The sequence below is a fragment of the Podarcis muralis genome, chromosome 7, assembly GCF_964188315.1.
Source record: "Podarcis muralis chromosome 7, rPodMur119.hap1.1, whole genome shotgun sequence".
NCBI classification, from domain to species: domain Eukaryota; kingdom Metazoa; phylum Chordata; class Lepidosauria; order Squamata; family Lacertidae; genus Podarcis; species Podarcis muralis.
Window position 1 is genome coordinate 12,266,894 of NC_135661.1, and position 21,555 is coordinate 12,288,448.

General features: G+C 45.3%; 1 protein-coding gene across 5 annotated transcripts; it reads right to left on the bottom strand.

The window, feature by feature from the left end:
- Positions 1 to 926: 926 nt before the first annotated feature.
- GMCL1 (germ cell-less 1, spermatogenesis associated) lies at positions 927 to 21,524 on the bottom strand. 5 transcript variants are annotated; one of them, XM_077931219.1, is made up of 14 exons: positions 20,897 to 21,498; positions 19,145 to 19,268; positions 16,191 to 16,287; positions 14,549 to 14,646; positions 13,381 to 13,493; positions 12,616 to 12,681; positions 12,407 to 12,491; positions 11,196 to 11,286; positions 10,498 to 10,638; positions 9,439 to 9,508; positions 5,016 to 5,091; positions 4,537 to 4,682; positions 2,688 to 2,775; positions 927 to 2,490 (listed from the first exon to the last, which is right to left on the bottom strand). In XM_077931219.1, exons 1-14 carry the CDS (start codon positions 21,250 to 21,252, stop codon positions 2,362 to 2,364), a joined length of 1,680 nt encoding a protein of 559 aa, XP_077787345.1. In that variant the 5' UTR covers positions 21,253 to 21,498; the 3' UTR covers positions 927 to 2,361. The 5 variants fall into 5 exon arrangements, 3 of the variants coding, with proteins under 3 accessions (XP_077787345.1, XP_028597002.2, XP_077787346.1); XM_028741169.2 differs by having other exon boundaries at positions 21,014 to 21,483; XR_013393559.1 differs by lacking the exon at positions 927 to 2,490 and having other exon boundaries at positions 4,979 to 5,091; positions 20,897 to 21,520.
- Positions 21,525 to 21,555: the final 31 nt, after the last annotated feature.

Here is a 21,555-nt window from a genome sequence, read left to right on the forward strand (position 1 = left end):
CAGAAGTCTCCGCTGTCCCGGGGGCTTTTAAAATGCTGGCGGTCGGCAGCAAAGCCCTCCTGTCCCCGGAGCTTGCGGGGCGGGAGGTGGGGAGAAGGGCTTTTCTTCCCACCGCCAGCCTTCAGAACAGCCTTCTGAAGGCTGGCGGTGGGAAGAAAAGCCCTTGTCCCCCCCCCCCCAGCCTTCAGAAGAGGTCGGGGGACAGACTGTCCCCGGACCTGGTCTGAAGGCAGTTTCCATAGGAACGCATTGATTGATTTTCAATGCATTCCTATGGGAAACCGTGCTTCGCAAGACAAAAAACTCGCAAGAAGAAAAAACTCGCGGAACGAATTAATTTCGTCTTGCGAGGTACCACTGTATTTTTGAAAGTTCTGTGGATGGAGGCTGTTTGTTTCCCCAGCAACATGTGACTGGCTGATTAGATTATCTGTCTGGAAACTGTAGAAACGTCTCTCCTTTCTTAAAGCAGCTACAGAACTGAGTTGAACCTCTTAAAAACAGGATTTTTCCCCTTTGCAAAGTAAGCTCAACAACTGAGTTGATCCTCAAAAAAACGGGGCTTTCCCCCTTTCCTCCTCTAAAAACTAGGTGTGTCTTATGGAGCGAAAAATATAGTGTGGTGAAAGCAGATTTAAAGGTACCCCTGCCCGTACGGGCCAGTCTTGACAGACTCTAGGGTTGTGCGCCCATCTCACTCAAGAGGCCGGGGGCCAGCGCTGTCCGCAGACACTAGGAAGACCTTTATCATCTTCTCTCACTTAGTGGGGTGGAAGCTGAATGTTGGAAAACTGAGGACCACCAACAGGAAACGCTTCTTCATGCAGCACAGTTAAATCATGTTTACAAGGCATTCTGCTTATTTTTAAGACTCAGACCCAGACCCCCAACGCAGACCCCTAAAGAGAAACCAGTACCAGGCAATATAAATTGTGAATGGTTTATTCACAGTTTGCTAATATATTATAGCATACAAAGGGTATATGACAAAAATTTGGCTACAGACAAAAACTGAAAGACATAAATTCCACAGCAACCTCTTCCCTCCAATACGTACAGACTAAATCCACGTACATCTCACCTTTAATAGATCACTTTTTTAAAAAAAGTAAACAAAAAAGTAAACACCAACCAAAATATGAATGCTTTGACCTCAGTTCCTAATTTGGATTCTGCAATGTAGCTTAAAAAAAAAGGGTTCAAACACACTAAAGTTCCTGAGCATAACTAGGATGTAAACTCCCAATATTTGTGTAATGAAACTAAAATCACTTTTAAAAAAATCTGTACATGGTACCCCAACAGCTCCAACAGAATGCTAGTGTAAACCTGTGTGTGGAAAGTAAACCATGCAGAGTTCTTCATAAGCCAAGCACTTTGGATACATATGCATTTTAACTACGGCACACCAGGTTCTGCTCCAACCCCCACAGCCTTCCCAAGTGAGCTGGAAGGCCGGATCCCAAGAAGCCTCCTGCGCCCTTTAAGAGCTGTGTAAGGTTCAGAATTTCATAAAAATGGCTCTTCAAAGAACAAAGCTGTTCAAAACCATTTACAGTTCTTAAAGGCAGGAGCCCTTGGGTCTGGACTTTGCTACCCCACAAGCAGAGATGTGTCCAATCCTCAGCACTGGGGGATGGTCTTGAGTTTAAACATGCAAGAAAGCATTCCCTCAATACTGGCATGACAGTCTGCAGAGAAACCTGTGCCTGGACTTTAGTTCAATAAACCCATGTACCGGACCCACCTCTACCTCTATGTAATCCACAAAATGAACTTTAAAAATACATCCAATGTTGAAAAAATATAATCTTGAAAACAAAACTGGATATACATGTAAATATATATTATATTCCTCATTAGGAAATATTTACAAGTCCCAAATGCTAAATGAATTCCTTTTTAAAAAAATTGCACAAATAAAGGGGTAACGGTGAACCCTGGTGCACAACCACTGAAGGCAGTGGAGTTTTATCAAGGCTATAACTGACCCTTAGCATTTGCAAGTTCAGCCTGAAGAACAAAACCTAGAGGCATTACCCTACATGTTAGCCCACATGTAATTATCATGGATTTTACGGATGTGCTCTTCACATGTCCAGTTTAGTTAGCTGCATTTTTATCTTGTCTGAAACTGGCAAGAAACTGGTAATGATTCTCAAGTGTAGCCTTCCCTTGGGCTCTCTTAAGAGCCACAGGGAAAATGCCAAATTGTGTTGGAAACCTTTCAGATATGCATAGGAATGTACAGATAAGGGGTGGAAGCTGCATTTCTTCTGCTACAGTGTGTAAGGCCATTTTATTACTTTTTCTCTCTGTGCAGCAAGGGCACTTGAAATAAAAAAGCCATGAGAACAAGACTCAGCTTTCTAGGTTATCCAGCTGTCCATCAGTCTCTGTCTTTTTCTCTGGGGACGTATACAGGAAGTTGCAGCAAATATACAGAGGGAAAACTAGCAGTTGGCTGCCCAAATTCATCACTACCTGTTCCTGAAAAGCAAAAGTAAAACTGTATTTTTTGTAACAAAGGACACAATATTTTCCCCTTATAATTCAGAGAATTCATTCTGTCCTATTCTCTGTTCTTTTTCCTGCTGTTGTTCCCTGGAAACACTTTTCAAGGGAAGAAGAGCCAGTGTCTCCTTGCAGTAGCATCTGAAATGAGCCAAGGTGCTGAAAACACATACCTGGTCTTTTTCAAGGGTTAATATCTGATATCCTGCTGTTCTGCTACAAATAAGCTTCCCACTGCTATCAAAAGAAGCCAGACGCAACCTAAGGGCAGATAAAAAGTTACACTAAGCAAGCTGGAACCGATTTGGGAGAGGGGGGAATCAGAAGAACTGTTTGTATGGGTTTTGTTTGGTGGGGGTGGGGCCTTAGGAATGGCAGGTAGAGAAAAAATGCCATCTTTTATAGTCTTTTATAGTCAGCATTACAGTTGACAGAAGCTATACAGTCTCTTCCAGTATATAGGGCGATATGAGGAAGGAAGGAAGGAAGGAAGGAAGGAAGGAAGGAAGGAAGGAAGGAAGGAAGGAATCTCTAAAGCTGCCAGCAGACACTGGCAACCCTTACAATGGTAAACGTTGTGCCAGTGTTATTATGTTGGGATACATTTTGCCCCTAAACACAGGCTTCTACGGACTGGGATTGTCTGTATGACTTGGCAAGTGCCATAATATTGTATCTACAAACCACCTAGCAAATTCCCCACTATCTATACACAAACTGGAACCCAGGAGGAATTTGGGCAGAGGGGAGAAAGGGTGCCTTAACCCATTGCTCCCAAGTCATGCTCTTCATCTTTCTTTCCACGCTTGATCTTTCCTGCCTTTTCTCTGAAAAAACTGTGGGGTGGGGACAGCTTGGATACATGCTACCAAAGGACGCTAAATGGATATATTCCCCCCTCCCTTCCCTAGCACCCATATTTTGGGATGGAGAGAGGCTAACCCTAGTCAAGGAGCGGCAGCAAGGGGACTCTAATAAATCACACTAAAGGGCAATTTCTCAAAAGTTGATTCTTTAAACTCCTGCCAACAGCTAGGATGTGCAACACTGTCCTCTACACCAGTGTTTCCCAACCTTTTTTGGGCAAAGGCACACTTGTTTCATGAAAAAAATCTCGAGGCACACCACCATGCCAGATGGGGAAAGGTCACTTTTTACTTACGTAAAAAAAAAAAAAAAATAGTAACAGCATAGAAGGTAATGGTTAGGCTAGCATCCCTCTTCCAAATATGCTAGGTTTTTATTTGCAGGGACTGTTCTACATGGGAAAGCATTCAGCACTGTCATTCTCCCACCTGCCATCTGAATTGGTACTATTCTGGGTCAACTTACTCTGCTGCATGTGTAGATGAAAATGGCACCAAGTGTGGGGGAGGGGGCAGAACAGGTTTCAGATACAGGATATTAAGCATACACGTACTTCAGATTGAACTGGTTGCTTGCTTTGCAAGTTTTCATTTCCCAAATGACTGCCTTGGCAAGCGCAATACCTACCAGGCTCAACGCCGGTCTCACGCTGCCGCTTCCCGCGCTCTCAAGGACCCGGGAGGAGGAAGGCGTGAAGGGAATCCCGAAGGCGCGAAAACCTTGCGCATGCGCAGGCCTTCTGCCTGCGACAGCCCAGTAGGCCGGCCGAAGCGAGCGGCGATGGGATGTGGGAGGGAGCTCGCTCGCCGCCCTGCGTGTGCCTATGTGGGGCACGTTACAGCCCCGTGACGTCAGCGCCACGCAGGCAGCCAGGCAGGCAGACGGCGAGAGCCCCGCGCTGGGCGGCCTCTCCTCACCGCCGCCGCCCCACCTCTCGCCGCCCGACTCGCCCGCCTCCCTCCAGGCAACTTCTCGCGGCACACCAGGCAACGTAGTGTGCCGAGGAACACCGGTTGGGAAACACTGCTCTACACGCAGAATACTTCTCAGTGGCATCAGGGGGAAAGTAACCCCTCACTGCAGCAACACAGTATAGGGTGACCCTGAAACAGAGTCCAGGGTGGAGATAAGCAGGCAGAACCACAGTGCACTCACCTGAAAGCAATGTTCCTCCGGGGCTGCAAGCTGACTGAGCCACTACACGGCTGATTCAAAGTGTTACGCTTGAAGATGATGTAGCGGTTGGTGTAAGTCACCAGCAGATCAAAGCCAAAGTTGAAACCTGTCCATCGCCAACAATACTTGAAGAAATAAAGGAGGTCATTGCCCCACATATAGTTACATACTAAGCATATGCTTTAGTTTTACACCTGAATAGTTTGCCACAGATCTATTTTGATCTCAATCTATCAATAGGTTTATTGCTAAAAAGCTCTACGGTGGCTGTTATCAATAGCGATGGCATGTTGGCATACCACCTGTATATCTAGATGTCAATTAAGGTACTTAAGACTCGTAAGAATTTGTTTATAAAAACACTATTTGCATTATAACTCAATTTTCAGCAAACCACTCACAAAAATTGTTAATAAATTACCCGCTTTGAAAGGGCATGGAAAAACACTTGTGCTTACGTCGCCATCCTTTGCAAGTTTCCTGCCACACCGCATGCTATTTGCTTCCAGCTCGTCCTTATTAATTTCTTGAGGCCTTTGGACATACAAAAGAGCCTTTTAAAAAAATGTCATCTTTTCAGATGAAAGAGCAAGAAAAGTAGCCTGTGAAATCAGGTACATAAACATCCAAGACAAACTGCAAATGTGTTGAAAACACTCCCTTCTGCTAGCATCAAAGTTCCTTGCTCATCCTTCAAAGCAGTGTTGGGGAATGAGTGTTCGGACCCCTGAGCGGTCACCTGTGGGGTACCTCAAGGCTTTGTTCTCTCCCCCATGCTTTTTAACATCTATATGAAGCTGCTGGGAGAGATTATCAGGGGGTTTGGGCTCGGTTTTCACCAGTATGCGGATGATACCCAGCTCTACCTCTCATTTAAAGTGGAACCAATGAATGCGGTGAACATCTGGTGTGTCTGGAGGCGGTTGGACAATGGATGGTAGTAAATGGATAGAGGTTGAATCCTGACAAGGCAGAAGTACTGTTTCTGGGGTACTGGAGGCAAGCGGGGGGGGGGGGGGCTCCCTGGTCCTGAATGGGGTAACTGTTCCCCTAAGGGACCAGGTGTGCAGCCTGGGGTCTTTATGAACTCAGCTGTCCATGGAGGTGCAGGTTAATTCTGCGCCCAGGGTGGCTGTCTTGCTCCATCTGGCATGCTGGTTGAGACCCCACTTGCCTGCGCACTGTCTTACTTTTTAATGGTTGATGTTTTCTTATGTTTTTAATATTTTGTTGGGAGCCACACAAAGTGGCTGAGGCAACAGAGTCAGATGGGTGGCATATAAATAATAAAACCATTATTAAATTATTATCAGTCTGATCCATTCCTTGGGTTTATATACAAAAGACCAGGATAAGATTGCTACTGAGCTGTCTTGTTCTGGTAGAGGCCAAAGATTATGCAAGTAGACCAGCTTCTTGCAGGATACTGCCAGTACAAGGGAGAAAACTAGTTGGGTGACAGTGGTAAGAAGGTTTTCAGCCTAGTCTGATCTTGCTAAGAACTCACTTTTGAACCTTTCATTTGTATAACATTACACAAGTGTAAGACTAAGTAAAAACACCCCTGCTAACCAATGCAGAATGTTTACGACCCTCCAGGCTGGCCTAGTTCCAGTGGAGGGGAGTCCAACAAAGCGAGTAGATGAGTACAGCACACACACCAGGAGCAGAAGCACCCCAAGAAACAAACACAGTTCTCACATTTACACATTTTACAATATTATATTCTACCTATTTGGACTCAACAATGAGCCTTACCATTAAAATGGTGAGTTATGCAACCATTACAACAACAAAAAACTAAAAATTTGAGTGTGTCAAGATCAGGAAGAACAGGAGTGAGAACCATCACAACAAGGGAGCTACATCACTAACCCCAAATCTGCAGAACCACAATTCCACAAGCAGGAAGTTGGCAATGGAGAACGTTGGTGAAATGGTGCTTGGTACAAACAGAAGAACTGCCAGTCAAGGCCAATAAAGTAGGAAGGACAGATGACCAACACTTGTGTTATCAGAACGCTTACAGCTACCCTGCCTGCCATGCACTTTGAGGAGTCACAATTCCATCCTTACCACTGGAGGTTGCAACAACAAAGAACTCCAGAGTTAAGCAGATGGGGGGGGGGGGGTAATAGCTCAAAATACGCCCCCTTATTGGAGGGATCCCATAGCGTACTTCCCTCCCTTTACTCCTAACCTCTGGTTCCTGCTCTGTAACAAGTCATTGATCCATAAAAGGACCCCCTCCCTTTTATCACATGCCTGCTAAATTTATTCAGTCTTTGGAGAAGTACTCTTCAAAAGCTTTTCAGAAGTTTTAGCCTAGAGCGTTGTTGTTCTTTGGCGATCCGTCATAGCTGAGTAAGATTGTCTTCCATGAACACGGTCTTAACAGTAAGTCTGCAAGTGACTGTGGAGGGTTGTATCCAATTAACCACTACTCGGAGCAGACCCAATGAAATTAAATGGACCCAAGTTAGGCACACCTATTCATTTCAATGGGCCTACTACAATTATGACTAGCACGGAATACAACGCATTCCAGCTGACAGCTGGGTTCCCTTCTGGGCACTGCATGCCAGTGGGTGAAGTAAAAGCAACACACACACACAATTCGCACAAACCACACATATACATGTCCTACTTGTGCATTCCCTCCATCCTTGTCTGATAAGTTTCATAATAAACCAACTTCAAACAATAGGTTACAGAGCTGGCTGATTAAATTAAACTTTGCTTTACGCAAGGAACCTGGTTTGTACATAATGCTAAGCTGAGGCTCTTTTAAAAGTTAAATTACACTTGGCAGAAGTCCTCGTTTTGGCTGTGTGAGGAGGAACAGGAGGAACACACAAGCCCAAGAGCAACCTCAGGTTTGTGGAGACTCATCCACGTAGCCAAAACCAAGGCTTAGCATTCTGTGCAGCTCAGATCACAGTCAAAAATCTATAAAACAAATGTATGCGCGCACACGCGCACACACACACACACACATCTTGGGCAGCATAAAAGCTTAGGCAGGAAACCTTTCGTAGGTAGAAAGCAAATAACTTAAAACTGTAAATGACATATTGCAGAAGTTACTACTGAAAAGTTGGAATTCTGGATATTATCTTCTCTGACCATGTATTTAGAAAACTTTATCCTGCTTCTCTCAAACTGAAACAATTCAGTTTAATGATTTGCTTGTTTCAATGCACTGTGCCTCAGTATCTTTGCAATAGACTGAAGCTGCATTCTAGATAATCAGGCCATTGGTTAATCTAGAGCAGTTAGAGAGTAAACGCCATTAGAACTCAGAGAGACTAATTTCTGGGTGAATATGCACAGAGGACTGGACTGCAAAGGTACTGTGGACATTTGATTTTGGAATCTGTATACTGCCTCATTTAAGCTAATAGGCAAATGGCTAAAAAGGGCAACACCTACAAAGAGTGTGAATCAGTGCAATTCTTTATGGGGAAGATTTTTTTTTAAATCTTCCCCATAATTTTTTTTAAAATAAAACAAAAACAAAGCTATATATGTGAAGGGCAAGCTTCAAATTCATGAGCATCAATATTAAAGCACACTGAGAAATGCAAGTTCTTTCCCAAAGAAAGCATTGATTACAGGATCAACTTGAGTGGCCAAATGTTTGATGCTCATGAAGTTTACATATGTACTATGAAAGCTGCTCTCTACAACGTAAAAGCACAACCAACCCCTAACATCACGACCAGTTATGTAACATCTTCAGCAAAGTGTGTGAAAATGCTTTCATTCATATCATAATGTAAAAGCCAACTTAATGTGTTAATTTTATTAAATAAACTTCAACTGCACTAAAAATAAAAGTCACAGAACCAGGCCGCCAGAAATCCACTCATTAAGGTGCAAATAGCAACAGAATTTCTCTCAAGTACTCTGCAAATTGCAGAAGCACTGAATTTTCGCTGTTTTGGCTTTGCAGAAGGAACACACAGTGCAAGCAATGCTGAAAAGGCCCTGGGCTACTGGAAACCAAGACTAAGCTTGTTCCCTAAATCTCTAGGATATACAGCTAGACTGGTGACTGGGGGCGGCCGCCGAGACCATATAACACTGGTCTTGAAAGACCTACATTGGCTCCCAGTACGTTTCCGAGCACAATTCACAGTGTTGGTGCTGACCTTTAAAGCCCTAAACGGCCTCGGTCCAGTATACCTGAAGGAGCGTCTCCACCCCCATCGTTCTTCCCGGATGCTGAGGTCCAGCGCCGAGGGCCTTCTGGCGGTTCCCTCATTGCGAGAAGCAAAGCTACAGGGAACCAGGCAGAGGGCCTTCTCGGTAGTGGCGCCCGCCCTGTGGAACGCCCTTCCAGCAGATGTCAAAGCGATAAACAACTACCTGACATTCAGAAGACATCTTAAGGCAGCCCTGTTCAGGGAAGTTTTTAACGTGTGATATTTTACTGTATTTTTGGGTTCTATGGAAGCCGCCCAGAGTGGCTGGGGAGGCCCAGCCAGATGGGCGGGGTATAAATAATAAATTATTATTATTATTATTATTACTAGGATATACAGAAGCCTCAGGGAGATGGGCAGGGTCCTTTCATCCTTTGCACTAGGATTTGGAGAATGAAAAAAGCCACTTCCCTCTTTCCCAACACTTCCATAGGCATGATCAGATGACTCTGGGAATGATGGCAACACCAAGCATCTGTTGAACACAGAAAGCCAAAATTTCTGGGCTGCTGCAGATAGCCACCCCCAAAAGACTGGAACTCTTAAATTTAAAATGTTAAATTAGCCACACTATGTTTTTCTCTTTCATTATGAGAGCCACATTCTGAGATGCCTGTACCGGAGAAGGGGGTGCACTAACAAACTTATAGGAAAAGGGGTGTGCTATACATACCCAATGTCATTGTCTTGTTCTGCTCTGAGCATGGCAAACCACTGCTGTTTGTAAACAGAGGACAGCCATTCTAAAATTTAAAAAAATCAAAGTGGATCTTTTACAGGTGGGGAATATAAGTTAAGCAGCACTTTAAAAAGTCTTATAACTTAGACAAATCTATGCATGTTGCTAAACTGTAGGATCCCACCACTCTACACTAAACAATTCAGCTAGTGTGATAGAAGTGAAGAAAAAGAAGGGGGGGTTCCACTGTTTGAAAGAACATGCACACAAACACACACACACTACTATGGTTAAAATGAAAAATGGTCAGTCATTAATTTGCACCTAGGTAATCCAGTTTCAGCTAAGACCTTACCTGGAATGGTTTCTATAAAATTTGGTGCTCAGAGTATTTAATTCATCCATCCTTTTTGCCACTTCAGTCCAAGTTAAACAGGCCTCAGTTCCAAATCACTAATTTCCTCTCATCTCAACATTTGCCAGTTCACCTCATTCTCATGCCCCTTCAGCTTACCTTTCTACCATTAAATCTCACTCAGTTTAGTTCTGCATTTTTCTGTAAAATCTTCCACCGTGTCATGTTGACACAAAAACCCCAGTTCCTCCCAACAACTTCCAGAGAGTGCCAAAACTTTCTTGTTTACTAAACTAGAATAAACTCTATGGCGACAATCGTATGGCGGCATTCCCAAGACATGCAGAAAACACAAGCCTAGAACATACTGCAACCAAATAAGCCTTTCACTTATGACATTCACCACATATGGAACCTGAGTCCAGGACGGCACTATAGCTACGGAAGCATTTTCACCAGTCCCTGCATTTTGAGGGGACAGGGAAATGGTATTCCTAATCCTTCCCTCAGAGATCCTGCAATCCTGCATTAAACTGTAGGAATCCTTTGCACCCAAACCCCACTTGATCCACACCGCTTGATCCACACCACTTTCACATTAGTAAATTGGATCTGAACCCCCTCAGCATGCCCACATATTCAGTCCTGAACCCACCTTGACTGCGGCCAAGGGGGAAAGAGAGCTGCTCCAATCTTACCTGCAGGTATCAGACCATCTCGCTCAACAATTTTTGCTGATGCCAGATCGCTGACTATGTACTGCAGCCGTAAGTGTCTGAAAACTGCCAAAAATGCACTTCCTGGTTCTGATTCCAAGAATGAGATGCCATCCCCAAAATCTGCAATGTGATAATAAGCAAGCCGTTATGAGTTCAAAAACTTTTTCGTTAAGCTTGCGCAGTTGAACTGGCCCTGCCCCTCCTCCCACATCTGCTCTTGGGGATCACTCAACCCTCTGTAGCCAATTTCGGGGGCTGTGGCAGCACACATCAAGAGAAGTGCTGTTGCACTCACAGAAGTCATTCTGCTAACAATGACTTCACTGGATTCCACCCAAACGATTTATGGTCAATTGTACAGTAACAGAAAGTGGGAAATGCATTCTGCAGGCAAAGCTGAAAAATATCAGATTTTCTTTTAAATTGGAACAATTTTATTTTCATTCACTCACTTTAATTTCGCCTGTTTTAATACAACTAGATCCTGCTTTTTTTTAAGCGCTCAGGATCACACATAAACTATGGATTATGAAGCTAAATAAAGGATAAATGCTTTCCAGCCAACATTAAATAGGCCAATTGCGTATTAACATCTTCAAGGTACATCTTGCACAAAGAGAAGATTTTAGATTTCCAACATGCACAGTCATTCACAAACTCTAGAGCTGCACAAATACCTTTTTTACGCTTGGAAAACCAAACATCTGCTTCATTTAAAAGGTCCTTTAGAGATCCATTCCAAGAAGGCACCAGTTGAAGGAACATCCACTGGATAAAAATAAAATGGTGTAAGTTTAAAATTTTCCATTGGAACATTTTTCAATCAGTTTGAAAACACACACACACCCCTTTTATAAGCAGCCCCATTTATGTGCGTTCAATATGAGTGTGACAATGTTTACGCGCATTGTGCCGAACCTTGAAGTAACCCAGAAACATCATAACGACGTCTCTGAAACACTATTAAACGAGTGGAAAGGGGGGCAGGGCAGAGGCAGAATGGGGGGTTCACAGGCTTTTTCAATGGGTTTCAATTACAGTGTCACCTTGGTTCTCAAATGCCTTGGTTCCCAAATGCTGAAAACCTGGAAGTAAGTGTTCTAGTTTTCGAATGTTTTTCAGAAGCCGAATGTCCAATGTGGCTGTCGGCTATTGTTTCCAGGGTGCCTGCACCAATCAGCTGTGCCTTGGTTTTCACACATTTCGGAAGTCAAATGGACGTCCGGAATGGATTAAGTTTGATGCTTGGTGCTTTTGTTTTTGCTATTTATTTTGTGTTTTCGTTTTTGAGGCCTTTTTGGTTAATTTGTTTTTGTGACTGTGTAGAAACCAGTTCAGCTACCGATTGATTGATTGATTGATTGATTGATTGTGTGACTGCGGAAATGGATAAAAGTCCCCCATCCAAACAATGACTATCATCAGTGCAGGTAAGAAAAATAATAATTTAAATTTTTATTTTATAGTACAGTACATTGACTATTGCTTTCATTTTATGGATCAACGGTCTTGTTAGAGAGTAAAATTCATGTTAAATTGCTGTTTTAGGGGTTGTTTTTTAAAGTCTGGAATGGATTAATCCGTTTTGCATTACTTTCTATGGGAAAGCACGCCTTGGTTTTGGAACACTTTGGTTTTGGAACAGACTTCCAGACCAGATCAAGTTTGAGAACCAAGGTACCACTGTATACACGATTTCACTGATGCACACGGTGGCTTCAAAACTAACTGCCTCGTAAACAGGGGCTGCCTTTACTAGAAATAAGAATGTTTTATGACACAGCAGCACCTGGACCAGAGCAACTGTGGATTAAGCCTGGTTTGGTGCAAATCCAACAATAGGGCACCTGTTTCACACAAACAGGACTATCTGGGCCTTGGTTACTACCTTTTTCAGAGCAGTGTACACATCCATCTCCACTTGCATGACAAACAGGTTAGAGGAACTGATCAGCTGTTTCATGAGGTTTATACTGGAACAGAAGACATGGCACATGAAATGTCAAGGCAATGAACAGATTCATTTAAATTTGTATAATTTTAGGCTAAACATCTCTCAATATCTCAGTTAATCCAAGATAGCTGAAATCTCAATACCTGAGTTCTTTGACGAGTTCCACACACTGGTGTGTCATCAGGTTGTTTAAGAGCCATTCAAGGCACCTAGATGTAACGTATATCAGTCTTATCAGAGTGTACAGAAAGATGATTTCCCCAAACAATTAAACATCTAGGAAGAACATTTTAAACAACTTGCAGAGTAGATAATTGCTCCGTATTACCAAATATCACAATATACCATGAAGTCCCCACATGCAATGCCCGCCCACCCTGCTATAATCCCCTTCACTCCCACCATGGATCTTACATTCCCATTGCATCCAACAATATAAAGCAGGCTTCCTCAACCTCGGCCCTCCAGATGTTTTTGGCCTACAACTCCCATGATCCCTAGCTAGCAGGACCAGTGGTCAGGGATGATAGGAAGTGTAGTCTCAAAACATCTGGAGGGCTGAGTTTGAGGAAGCCTGATATAAAGTATCACTCTGAGCCTGAGCCAATTTTCTGATTCCCGGATACCACAGCCCACAATACTCAGAAGTCCCAACTGCACTGTATTGGACAGAAATGTTTTCAGAATGTCACGCCTACTTTTACTTACCTAAAACTGATTTTTTATAGGAACATGCATATCCCAAAGAACATACTTTTCAGAGTAATGTACAAAACAGGAAGATGAAAGAATGCCCATGAAGGAGCCACATTAGCTGCTTCCCAAAGCGATTCCAAGGGGAATCACACTATTTTTAGAAATGCCTTCTCATTAGATAAAGCTCATTTCAATGCAAAGAAGATACTTGCTTTTTTTTCAGGGAATCTAATCCATATGTTCCTGCAGAATTATAATAGCTGCACACAGTTTTTGCATTAATTGTTTCCTTCATTGTCTCACCACATTGCTGTATTAAGCCATCCTGAAAATACACAATGACAGAAAAAAATCTCCAATGCCTAAATAGTATGTGTAATCTACTTCCCAGAATAGCCTAGGAAGAAGGTGAACTCAGTAGATAAAGTATTGATAATACCTAAAAGCCTGGAAGAAACCTACCGTATATATACCTCCAGTTTAATCATCGTTCAGTTGCCCCCATTTTGGAACATAATAAACTATTTATGCCAAGTCAAACTAGTTATTGTGTGCATGAACTGCTAGCAGCAGTCCAAAAAGACACTTTTCTAGCTTTCCTACGTGAGAGCCCTTGGAGCAGGAGCAGGGAACCTGCAGCCCTCCAGGTGCTGTTGGTCCACTATTCTCAAATCCCTAGACCTTGACCATACTGGCTGGGGCTGAAGGAAAGCTGGGAGTCCAACACCAGCTGAAGGGCCACAGGTTCCCCATTGCTGCCTTAGAGGGATTGAACATACAACCTTTGAGCACATTTATTGCATATATAATACAGAGAAGCAGCAGAAGATGGAGATTGTTAAAAGGAAAAGTTACAGGGCATTCATAAAATGTTCAGATTTGCATTATGAAATGAGTCTTTTTACATATTATCATCATTTATATTTGGACCCCTTTTGTCAGGAAAATGACGAATAAAGCAACTTACAAAAAAAGTATGAACACAAATCTGTTATAACATACACAATCAACAAAAGCTTAAAAACACATCTATACAAATTAAAGACAGGTCTCACAAATCCTGCCCCACAAATCTCGGAAAACCCTCAAAATGAAAGGCCACCAGCCCAGGTAAAACAAAAAAGTTTTACCCAGGTGTCTAAAACATATAAAGAAGGTGCCAGCATGCCTTGCTAAGGAGAGAATTCCACAAGCATGGAACCACCACTGAAAAGGCCCGTTCCCATGTTGCCACCCTCTAAACCACCTATGGAGGGGGTTCACAGAAAAGGGCATCGGATGATGACTGGGTCTTTTACCAAGTTAAACATTTTACAAATGCCCCATAGCTTATAAACTGAAGGGGGAGGGTGCCAAATAAAGGTAGCCGTTTCTACTTACCAATTGCAGCATGCTGGCTGCTGCTAGGAGTGCAATGACTCTGCTGGGATTTATTAACACTTCATCTCGATAAAGTGACCCAAATGCTACCTGTAAGGCTGGGAAACAAGCATCCCATCAAAGCAAATGTAGAGGATGGGTATATTACACACAGTTAAATTATTAGTGTTTTTAGTTAATTAATTCCTTTCCATCCAACGCAAGTGTTCAAAGTGATGTTTAAAAATTTAATGTCCGGAAACCCTCTAAGAACTTTCAACACATCAACAACACTTAAGAAAGGAAAACAAACTGCAGAACTAACAACTAAGAAACTTGGAGGAGTATATCCTGTGCAGGAAAAGCAGTCAAATGCATTAAGAAGTATTAAGCAGCAGGGAGAAGCCAAACAGCTCAACAGAAACAGCTATTATGACAGGTCAGGAACATGACAAATATAAAATCCTACGTTACGCCAATGATCCATAATAGCCAACCTAACCTAAAACTAAGGGGGAACTCTTAAGTCACTGGAACAGAGTAGGCAGACTTTAGCAAACAACCGTTTGCTACATCAACAAATAAAAAACAGATTTTCAAATGCTCTGCTCTTTTGTAATACAACGGTGCCCCGCAAGACGAATGCCTCGCAAGACGAAAAACCCGCTAGACGAAAAGGGTTTTTTGTTTTTTGAGGTGCTTCGCAAGACGAATTTCCCTATGGGCTTGCTTCGCAAGACGAAACGTCTTGTGAGTTCTTGCGGGTTTGTTTCCTTTTTCTTAAAGCCGCTAAGCCGTTAATAGCTGCTAAGCCACCCACGCTGGAAGAATGGCAGACGAAGGTGATCGATTATATGGGATTGGCGGAGATGACTGGCAGAATCCGTGACCAAGGAAGAGAGACGGTGGAAGAAGATTGGAAGAAATTTAAAGTATATCTTAAGAACTGTTGTAAAATTAATAAGTGCTAAAATGTCAAGGGAAAGGAAAAAAAAAACAGAATTACAGCTGTAATTGATTAAGTAAGAGAAGAAGGGAAAAAAGAAAATGAGTAATTAGTTAATTGATGTGAGAGGTTGCTGAAGAAATTTTAAAATAAGGATGCAGAAAAGGGGAGGCATGGGGAAGTCAGGGAAGTAAGGTTTATGAAAAAGAGGTCTGGAAATTATACGTGTTTATATGTATTGTTTGTTTTTGTATTGTGTATTGTTTTGTTTTTAATCTATGTTGGAAAATTAATAAAAAATTCATTAAAAAAAAAAAATAGCCGCTAAGCTGCTAATAGCCGTGCTTCCCAAGACGAAAAAACCGCAAGACGAAGAGACTCGCGGAACGGATTAATTTCGTCTTGCGAGGCACCACTGTATAAATTCTGGTGGGAGTGGGACAGTTCATCTTGTGTATTTCACATTGACAACATAAAAAGTTTTAAAGAAGTCCCAAGGTGCCTGGCTACTTTCTTTAACACTGCTCCCAAATGGAGAAACCCATTTTCTAATGAGTTCTCTAGAATCTTCTCCCAACACATTTCCCAAATTTCCAACTGTAAATGTGATTCAAATAATGTTTTAATAAACAACTTTTGATAATTAAAAAAAAAATCTTAGCTGACTTGACAAGTACCCACGTCTTCTGTAAAAAAGGAACATCATCCTTTGCTTACCTTCTACATCAATATTCTGATCAGGAATTTCCAATTCTATTGTATCCATTTCCGATTCCCTCCAAGAACCGCTGAACATACTCGAAAAGTAGCCAGACTAAAAAAAAAAAAAAAAAAAGACCTTGAATTTAATTCAAATGCTTAAAATGTAAGAATATATGCAAATTAATATGGTACAAAGAAAGGTATATGTCCATATCAGGAGGCATTATGGCAGCTCTCTTCCATTCCTAATAAATTTCAAGCAAATTCTTCATTAGCCTTTATTTCAAGCATGTTTGATCTCTAAAGTATCAGTTTGAACACTCTCAACTTTATATGCCATGGTTTATGACACTAGAAACGAGTGTTCAGACCATGTAGTACCCTCCACCCCATGTGCCTACTCTAGTGTTTGATCCTAGTTAAAGCAAGCTATGGTTTCCCATTACAGTGGTACCCCGCAAGACGAATGCCTCGCAAGACGGAAAACCCGCAAGACGAAAGGGTTTTCTGTTTCGGAGGCGCTTCGCAAGACGAATTTCCCTATGGGCTTGCTTTGCAAGACGAAAGCCCATAGGGAAATCTCCGGGGACCTGTTTTAAATTGCTGGGGTCGGGAGCAAAGACTTTCGCCCACAGCCGGCCTTCAGAAGAGGTCCTGGACCTCTTCTGAAGGCCGGCGGGCGGCAAAAGTCTTTGCTCCCCCCCGCCTGCCTTCCCGGGACAGCGGAGACTTCTCCGCTGCCCCGGGCGATCTTAAAATGCTGGCGGGCGGGAGCGAAGCGTTCGCTGCCGACCCCCAGCATTTTAAAATCTCCCCGGGACAGCAGAGAAGTCCCGCCCCGCTCCAGATGGCCGCGCAAAGCTGCCTGCAGTCGCGGGACTGCAGGCAGATCTGCGCCACCATCCCGAGCGGGGCGCAAAGCTGCCTGCAGTCGCCGGACTGCAGGCAGATCTGCGCCACCATCCCGAGCGGGGTGCTAAGTCCCGCCCCGCTCGGGATGGCGGCGCAGAGCTGTCTGCCGTCCCGGGATCAGCGCAGCTCTGCGCGGCCATCGGGAGCCGGGGGCGAAGCCCGCCCCGCTCCAGATGGCCGCGCAAAGCTGCCTGCAGTCGCCAGACTGCAGGCAGATCTGCGCCACCATCCCAAGCGGGGTGCTAAGTCCCGCCCCGCTCGGGATGGCGGCGCAGAGCTGTCTGCCGTCCCGGGATCAGCGCAGCTCTGCGCGGCCATCGGGAGACGGGGGCGAAGCCCGCCCCGCTCCAGATGGCCGCGCAAAGCTGCCTGCAGTCCCGGGACTGCAGGCACATCTGCGCCGCCATCCCAAGCGGGGCGCTAAGTCCCGCCCCGCTCTGGATGCCAGCGCAGAGCTGTCTGCCGTCCCGGGACTGCAGGCAGATGTGTGCCGCCATCCCGAGCGGGGCGCTAAGTCCCGCCCCGCTCTGGATGCCAGCGCAGAGCTGTCTGCCGTCCCGGGACTGCAGGCAGATCTGTGCCGCCATCCCGAGCGGGGCGCTAAGTCCCGCCCCGCTCTGGATGCCAGCGCAGAGCTGTCTGCCGTCCCGGGACTGCAGGCAGATGTGTGCCGCCATCCCGAGCGGGGCGCTAAGTCCCGCCCCGCTCTGGATGCCGGCGCAGAGCTGTCTGCCGTCCCGGGACTGCAGGCAGATGTGTGCCGCCATCCCGAGCGGGGCGCTAAGTCCCGCCCCACTCTGGATGGCGGTGCAGATCTGCCTGCCGTCCCGGGATCAGCGAAGCGTTCGCTGCCGACCCCCAGCATTTTAAAATCTCCCCGTGTCCCGGTGAGATTTTAAAATGCTGGGGGTCGGCAGCGAAGCCCTTGTTCCCCCCCCAGCCCCCCCCAGCCATCAGAAGCCCTTGTTCCACCCCCCCCCCCAGCCTTCAGAAGAGGTCGGGGGAGAGACTGTCCCCGGACCTGGTCTGAAGGCGGTTTCCCTTGGAACGCATTAATTGATTTTCAATGCATTCCTATGGGAAACCGTGCATCGCAAGACGAAAAACTCGCAAGAAGAAAAAACTTGCGGAACGAATTAATTTCGTCTTGCGAGGCACCACTGTATGTCTGAAATAGATTCAGGAACAAAAACCAGGATCAAACAAGGCTTTCATTCCTGGTTAGTACATCACCATTAAGTCACAACTTCCTGTTTCAGGAGTAATGAAACACTGGTTTTAAACAAGTTTGGAGAAAACACAACTAAGATTATGAATCGTTTTATCCAAACAAACCTAAACTACCAACTGTAAAACAAGAGGGGGAAGAAGTAATTACAATAATATTGAATACTGCCTGAAATTTGAACAAAAACTCCCATGGGCAGCAATTTAGAAGGGTACTGGAAAAGGAACCACATACAAGACATACAAATAGATGTACAAGGGTGGTCTCATGCTACAGACATACATACATTGCCATATCCATACAAAGTTAGGTGTAGGTAAATTAACACACACATACACACACACCATGTAAGTATACCTTTTCATTAAAATGTAATTCATATAAAACTAGAAATAGCTAGTTTTCCATCCAAGGAAGTGAAAATTACTGCTCTACTAGAACTTTCCATCACAGCAGGAGGTGACCCCATTATGAGATGCTATCACTCACAGAAGTTTACCTGAGAGATCAAAAGAATAAAGTCTATTTGTACAGTAGTATATCCCCTTTGACAACCTTATCTTTTCCAAGGGAAACAATATGTTATGTTTAATTTATTCAAGCTAAGCTAAAGGATGCTTTGTTAGCCATTAATGTACACCTCACTGCTGCTCTTGAGAATTCTGGACATAGCGGCAGGCAAGGGATAAGGAGAGTGTGTCTAACGGCACTATCCCCTGCATGCTTACTCAGAAACAAGTTCCACGGAGTTCAGTGGGACTTGCTCCCTAAGAAAGGTATTTAGAATTAGAGCCCAAGATCTGCCTGGAAAAAAATATTTTATTCTTACCTGACATAAGTATATCTTGTGCAAGTTCCATTCTTCTCCCAGAGCACAAATCTTAATATCACTGTTTTCACCTTTTAGAAATAAAGTCTGATATATATACTTGGAAGTGCTTTTTAATTTTTTCCTGGATTAAGGGGGGGGGGGGAAACAAGTGTTAAATTCCAGCACGTAACACTAAACATAACATTTTGAAAGCTTGTTGGACAGATGAACCTTCCTTGCAAGCATCCCATTGAACCAATTTGATCCACTTTCCATGGTTTTTACCAAAGTCAATGGTTACAAGGTTGGTTTCAAGTTACATTTTGTTTAAGAAAGCCTACAGTTATCCCAACATCATGCTTCTTTATGAGCTGAAGCAATCAGGAGTAATTCTAAAAGCAATCATGAGCCTTCTAAAAAAGCCTTTAAAAAGTGGATACTACAGAGCATATTCTGGCTCAGCCAATGCCATTTCCTTTACCTGCCTGGAAGCTCTCATAAGGGACATAATTTTTTTTGCATTACCAGCCTCATCCTGCTGCTGAGGATCATATCTAGTTTAGCTTTAAAACACAGGCTCACCTAAGGCGCCAGGAATATATGTCATTTAGCTACTTTTAAGATGTTGCCAGGCATGTGCACGTTCTGTTGGAACTTCTGTTCCTGCTACAATAGTGCTTGAATCTGCAAAATGGGAAGGCCAGTAGCTCAAAAGTAAAGCATGTGCTTTGCCTGAAGAAGGGCCTGGGTCCAATCCCTGCTGGGATCTCCAGGTACAGCTTGGGAGAGACTCCTTGTCTGAAACCTTGGAATGCTCCTCTCAGTCACTGTAGGCCAGTGGTTCCCAGAGGGGGCAGAGAAATTCCTAGTGGGAGGCACTAAGTGGCGTGGCAGGTGGCTGCTGGTAGAGCAAATGACTAACAGATTTTGACAAGCTGATGCCACTGGGTCACATTTGGTTGAATTAATTCATCCTCTCTCAAACTTGGCTCCCCAGATGTTGTTGGACTACAAATCCCATCACCCCGATCACTGGTCCTGGTAGTGAGGTGTGATGGGAGTTGTATTCCAACACCTGGGGACCCAACTTTGAGAAAGGCCGAATTAATTAAACTAAACAGTTTTAACTGGGTTTTGAATTAATATGCAATCAGTTGTTACTATTTTAAATTTTGTGGCGTTATCTTCCTCAGTGAGGCATGCAATATTCTGAATAATGGGGGGCATGGGGACGAGTTTATGGTGGTAAGGTAAAGGGACCCCTGACCATTAGGTCCAGTCATGGCCGACTCTGGGGTTGTGGCGCTCATCTCGCTTTATTGGCCGCGGGAGCCGGAATACAGCTTCATGTGGACAGCATGACTAAGCCCCTTCTGGCGAACCAAAGCAGCGCACGGAAATGCCGTTTACCTTCCCGCTGGAGTGGTACCTGTTTATCTACTTGCACTTTGATGTGCTTTCGAACTGCTAGGTTGGCAGGAGCAGGGACCGAGCAACGGGAGCTCACCTCGTCGCGGGGATTCGAACCGCCGACCTTCTGATCGGCTAGTCCTAGGCTCTGTGGTTTAATGTTTGGGAACCACTGGCCCTGTAGAAAGCACTGAGCTAGATGGGCCGATCACAGAATGGTAGGAGTTGGCAAGGTCCGGAGGATCATCGCAACGGCCTGCCTCGGTTCCCTGGAGGGGGCTGCAGAAGGCCGATGACCCCCCCTCCCCACCTGCAGCCCAGCGAAGTTCCCCGCAGCGGCCCCCGCTTGTTCCGCAGCACCTGGTCCTCGGAGGCTGGCTGCCTCGGACGCTGGAGGCCTCAACCGGGTCCTCCAGGGCGGCATCCTGAGGCAGCGAGTCCCGCAGGCGAAAGCGCCGCTGCCCTGAGGCGAAGTACCTCCTCGGGGTGTTGAGCAGCCGCTCCTCCCTCTCGCTCTCGTCGTCGCTGTCCGTGTCGCTCGGGTACGCGCCCAGGTCGCCCCGCTTCCTCTTGGCGGCGACGGCAGCCCCGCCTCGGCCTCCGACGCCCCTCAGGCCCGCCGCCGCCGCCACAGCCCCCGCCGGACCTTCGCCGCGTGGGGCAGAGGCGGCCGCCGCCGGCCGGCCCCGCCACGCCCTGCTGCTCAGCAAGCCCATGGCCGCTCGCCTGCCTCCTCCTCATGGGGCCCACGCCAAGGCCGCGGCCGCCGGCGACTCAGCGACCAGCGGCAGCAACGGCCGCCGCCATTATAGCCACGGCGGCCGGCCGACGCACAGCGCATGCGCCGCAACGGCACACGCCATAGTACCGGCTGGCCCCCACAACAACACAACGCGCTTGCGCAGAGCCTTTCGCAGCCGTACGACTGGCAAAGCGGAGGGAACCTTCGAGAGGAAGGCTAGAGCGGCCCACAGCCCCGCAGGACGTCACCAGCAGAGAGCGGCCATTCTCGGCCTGGA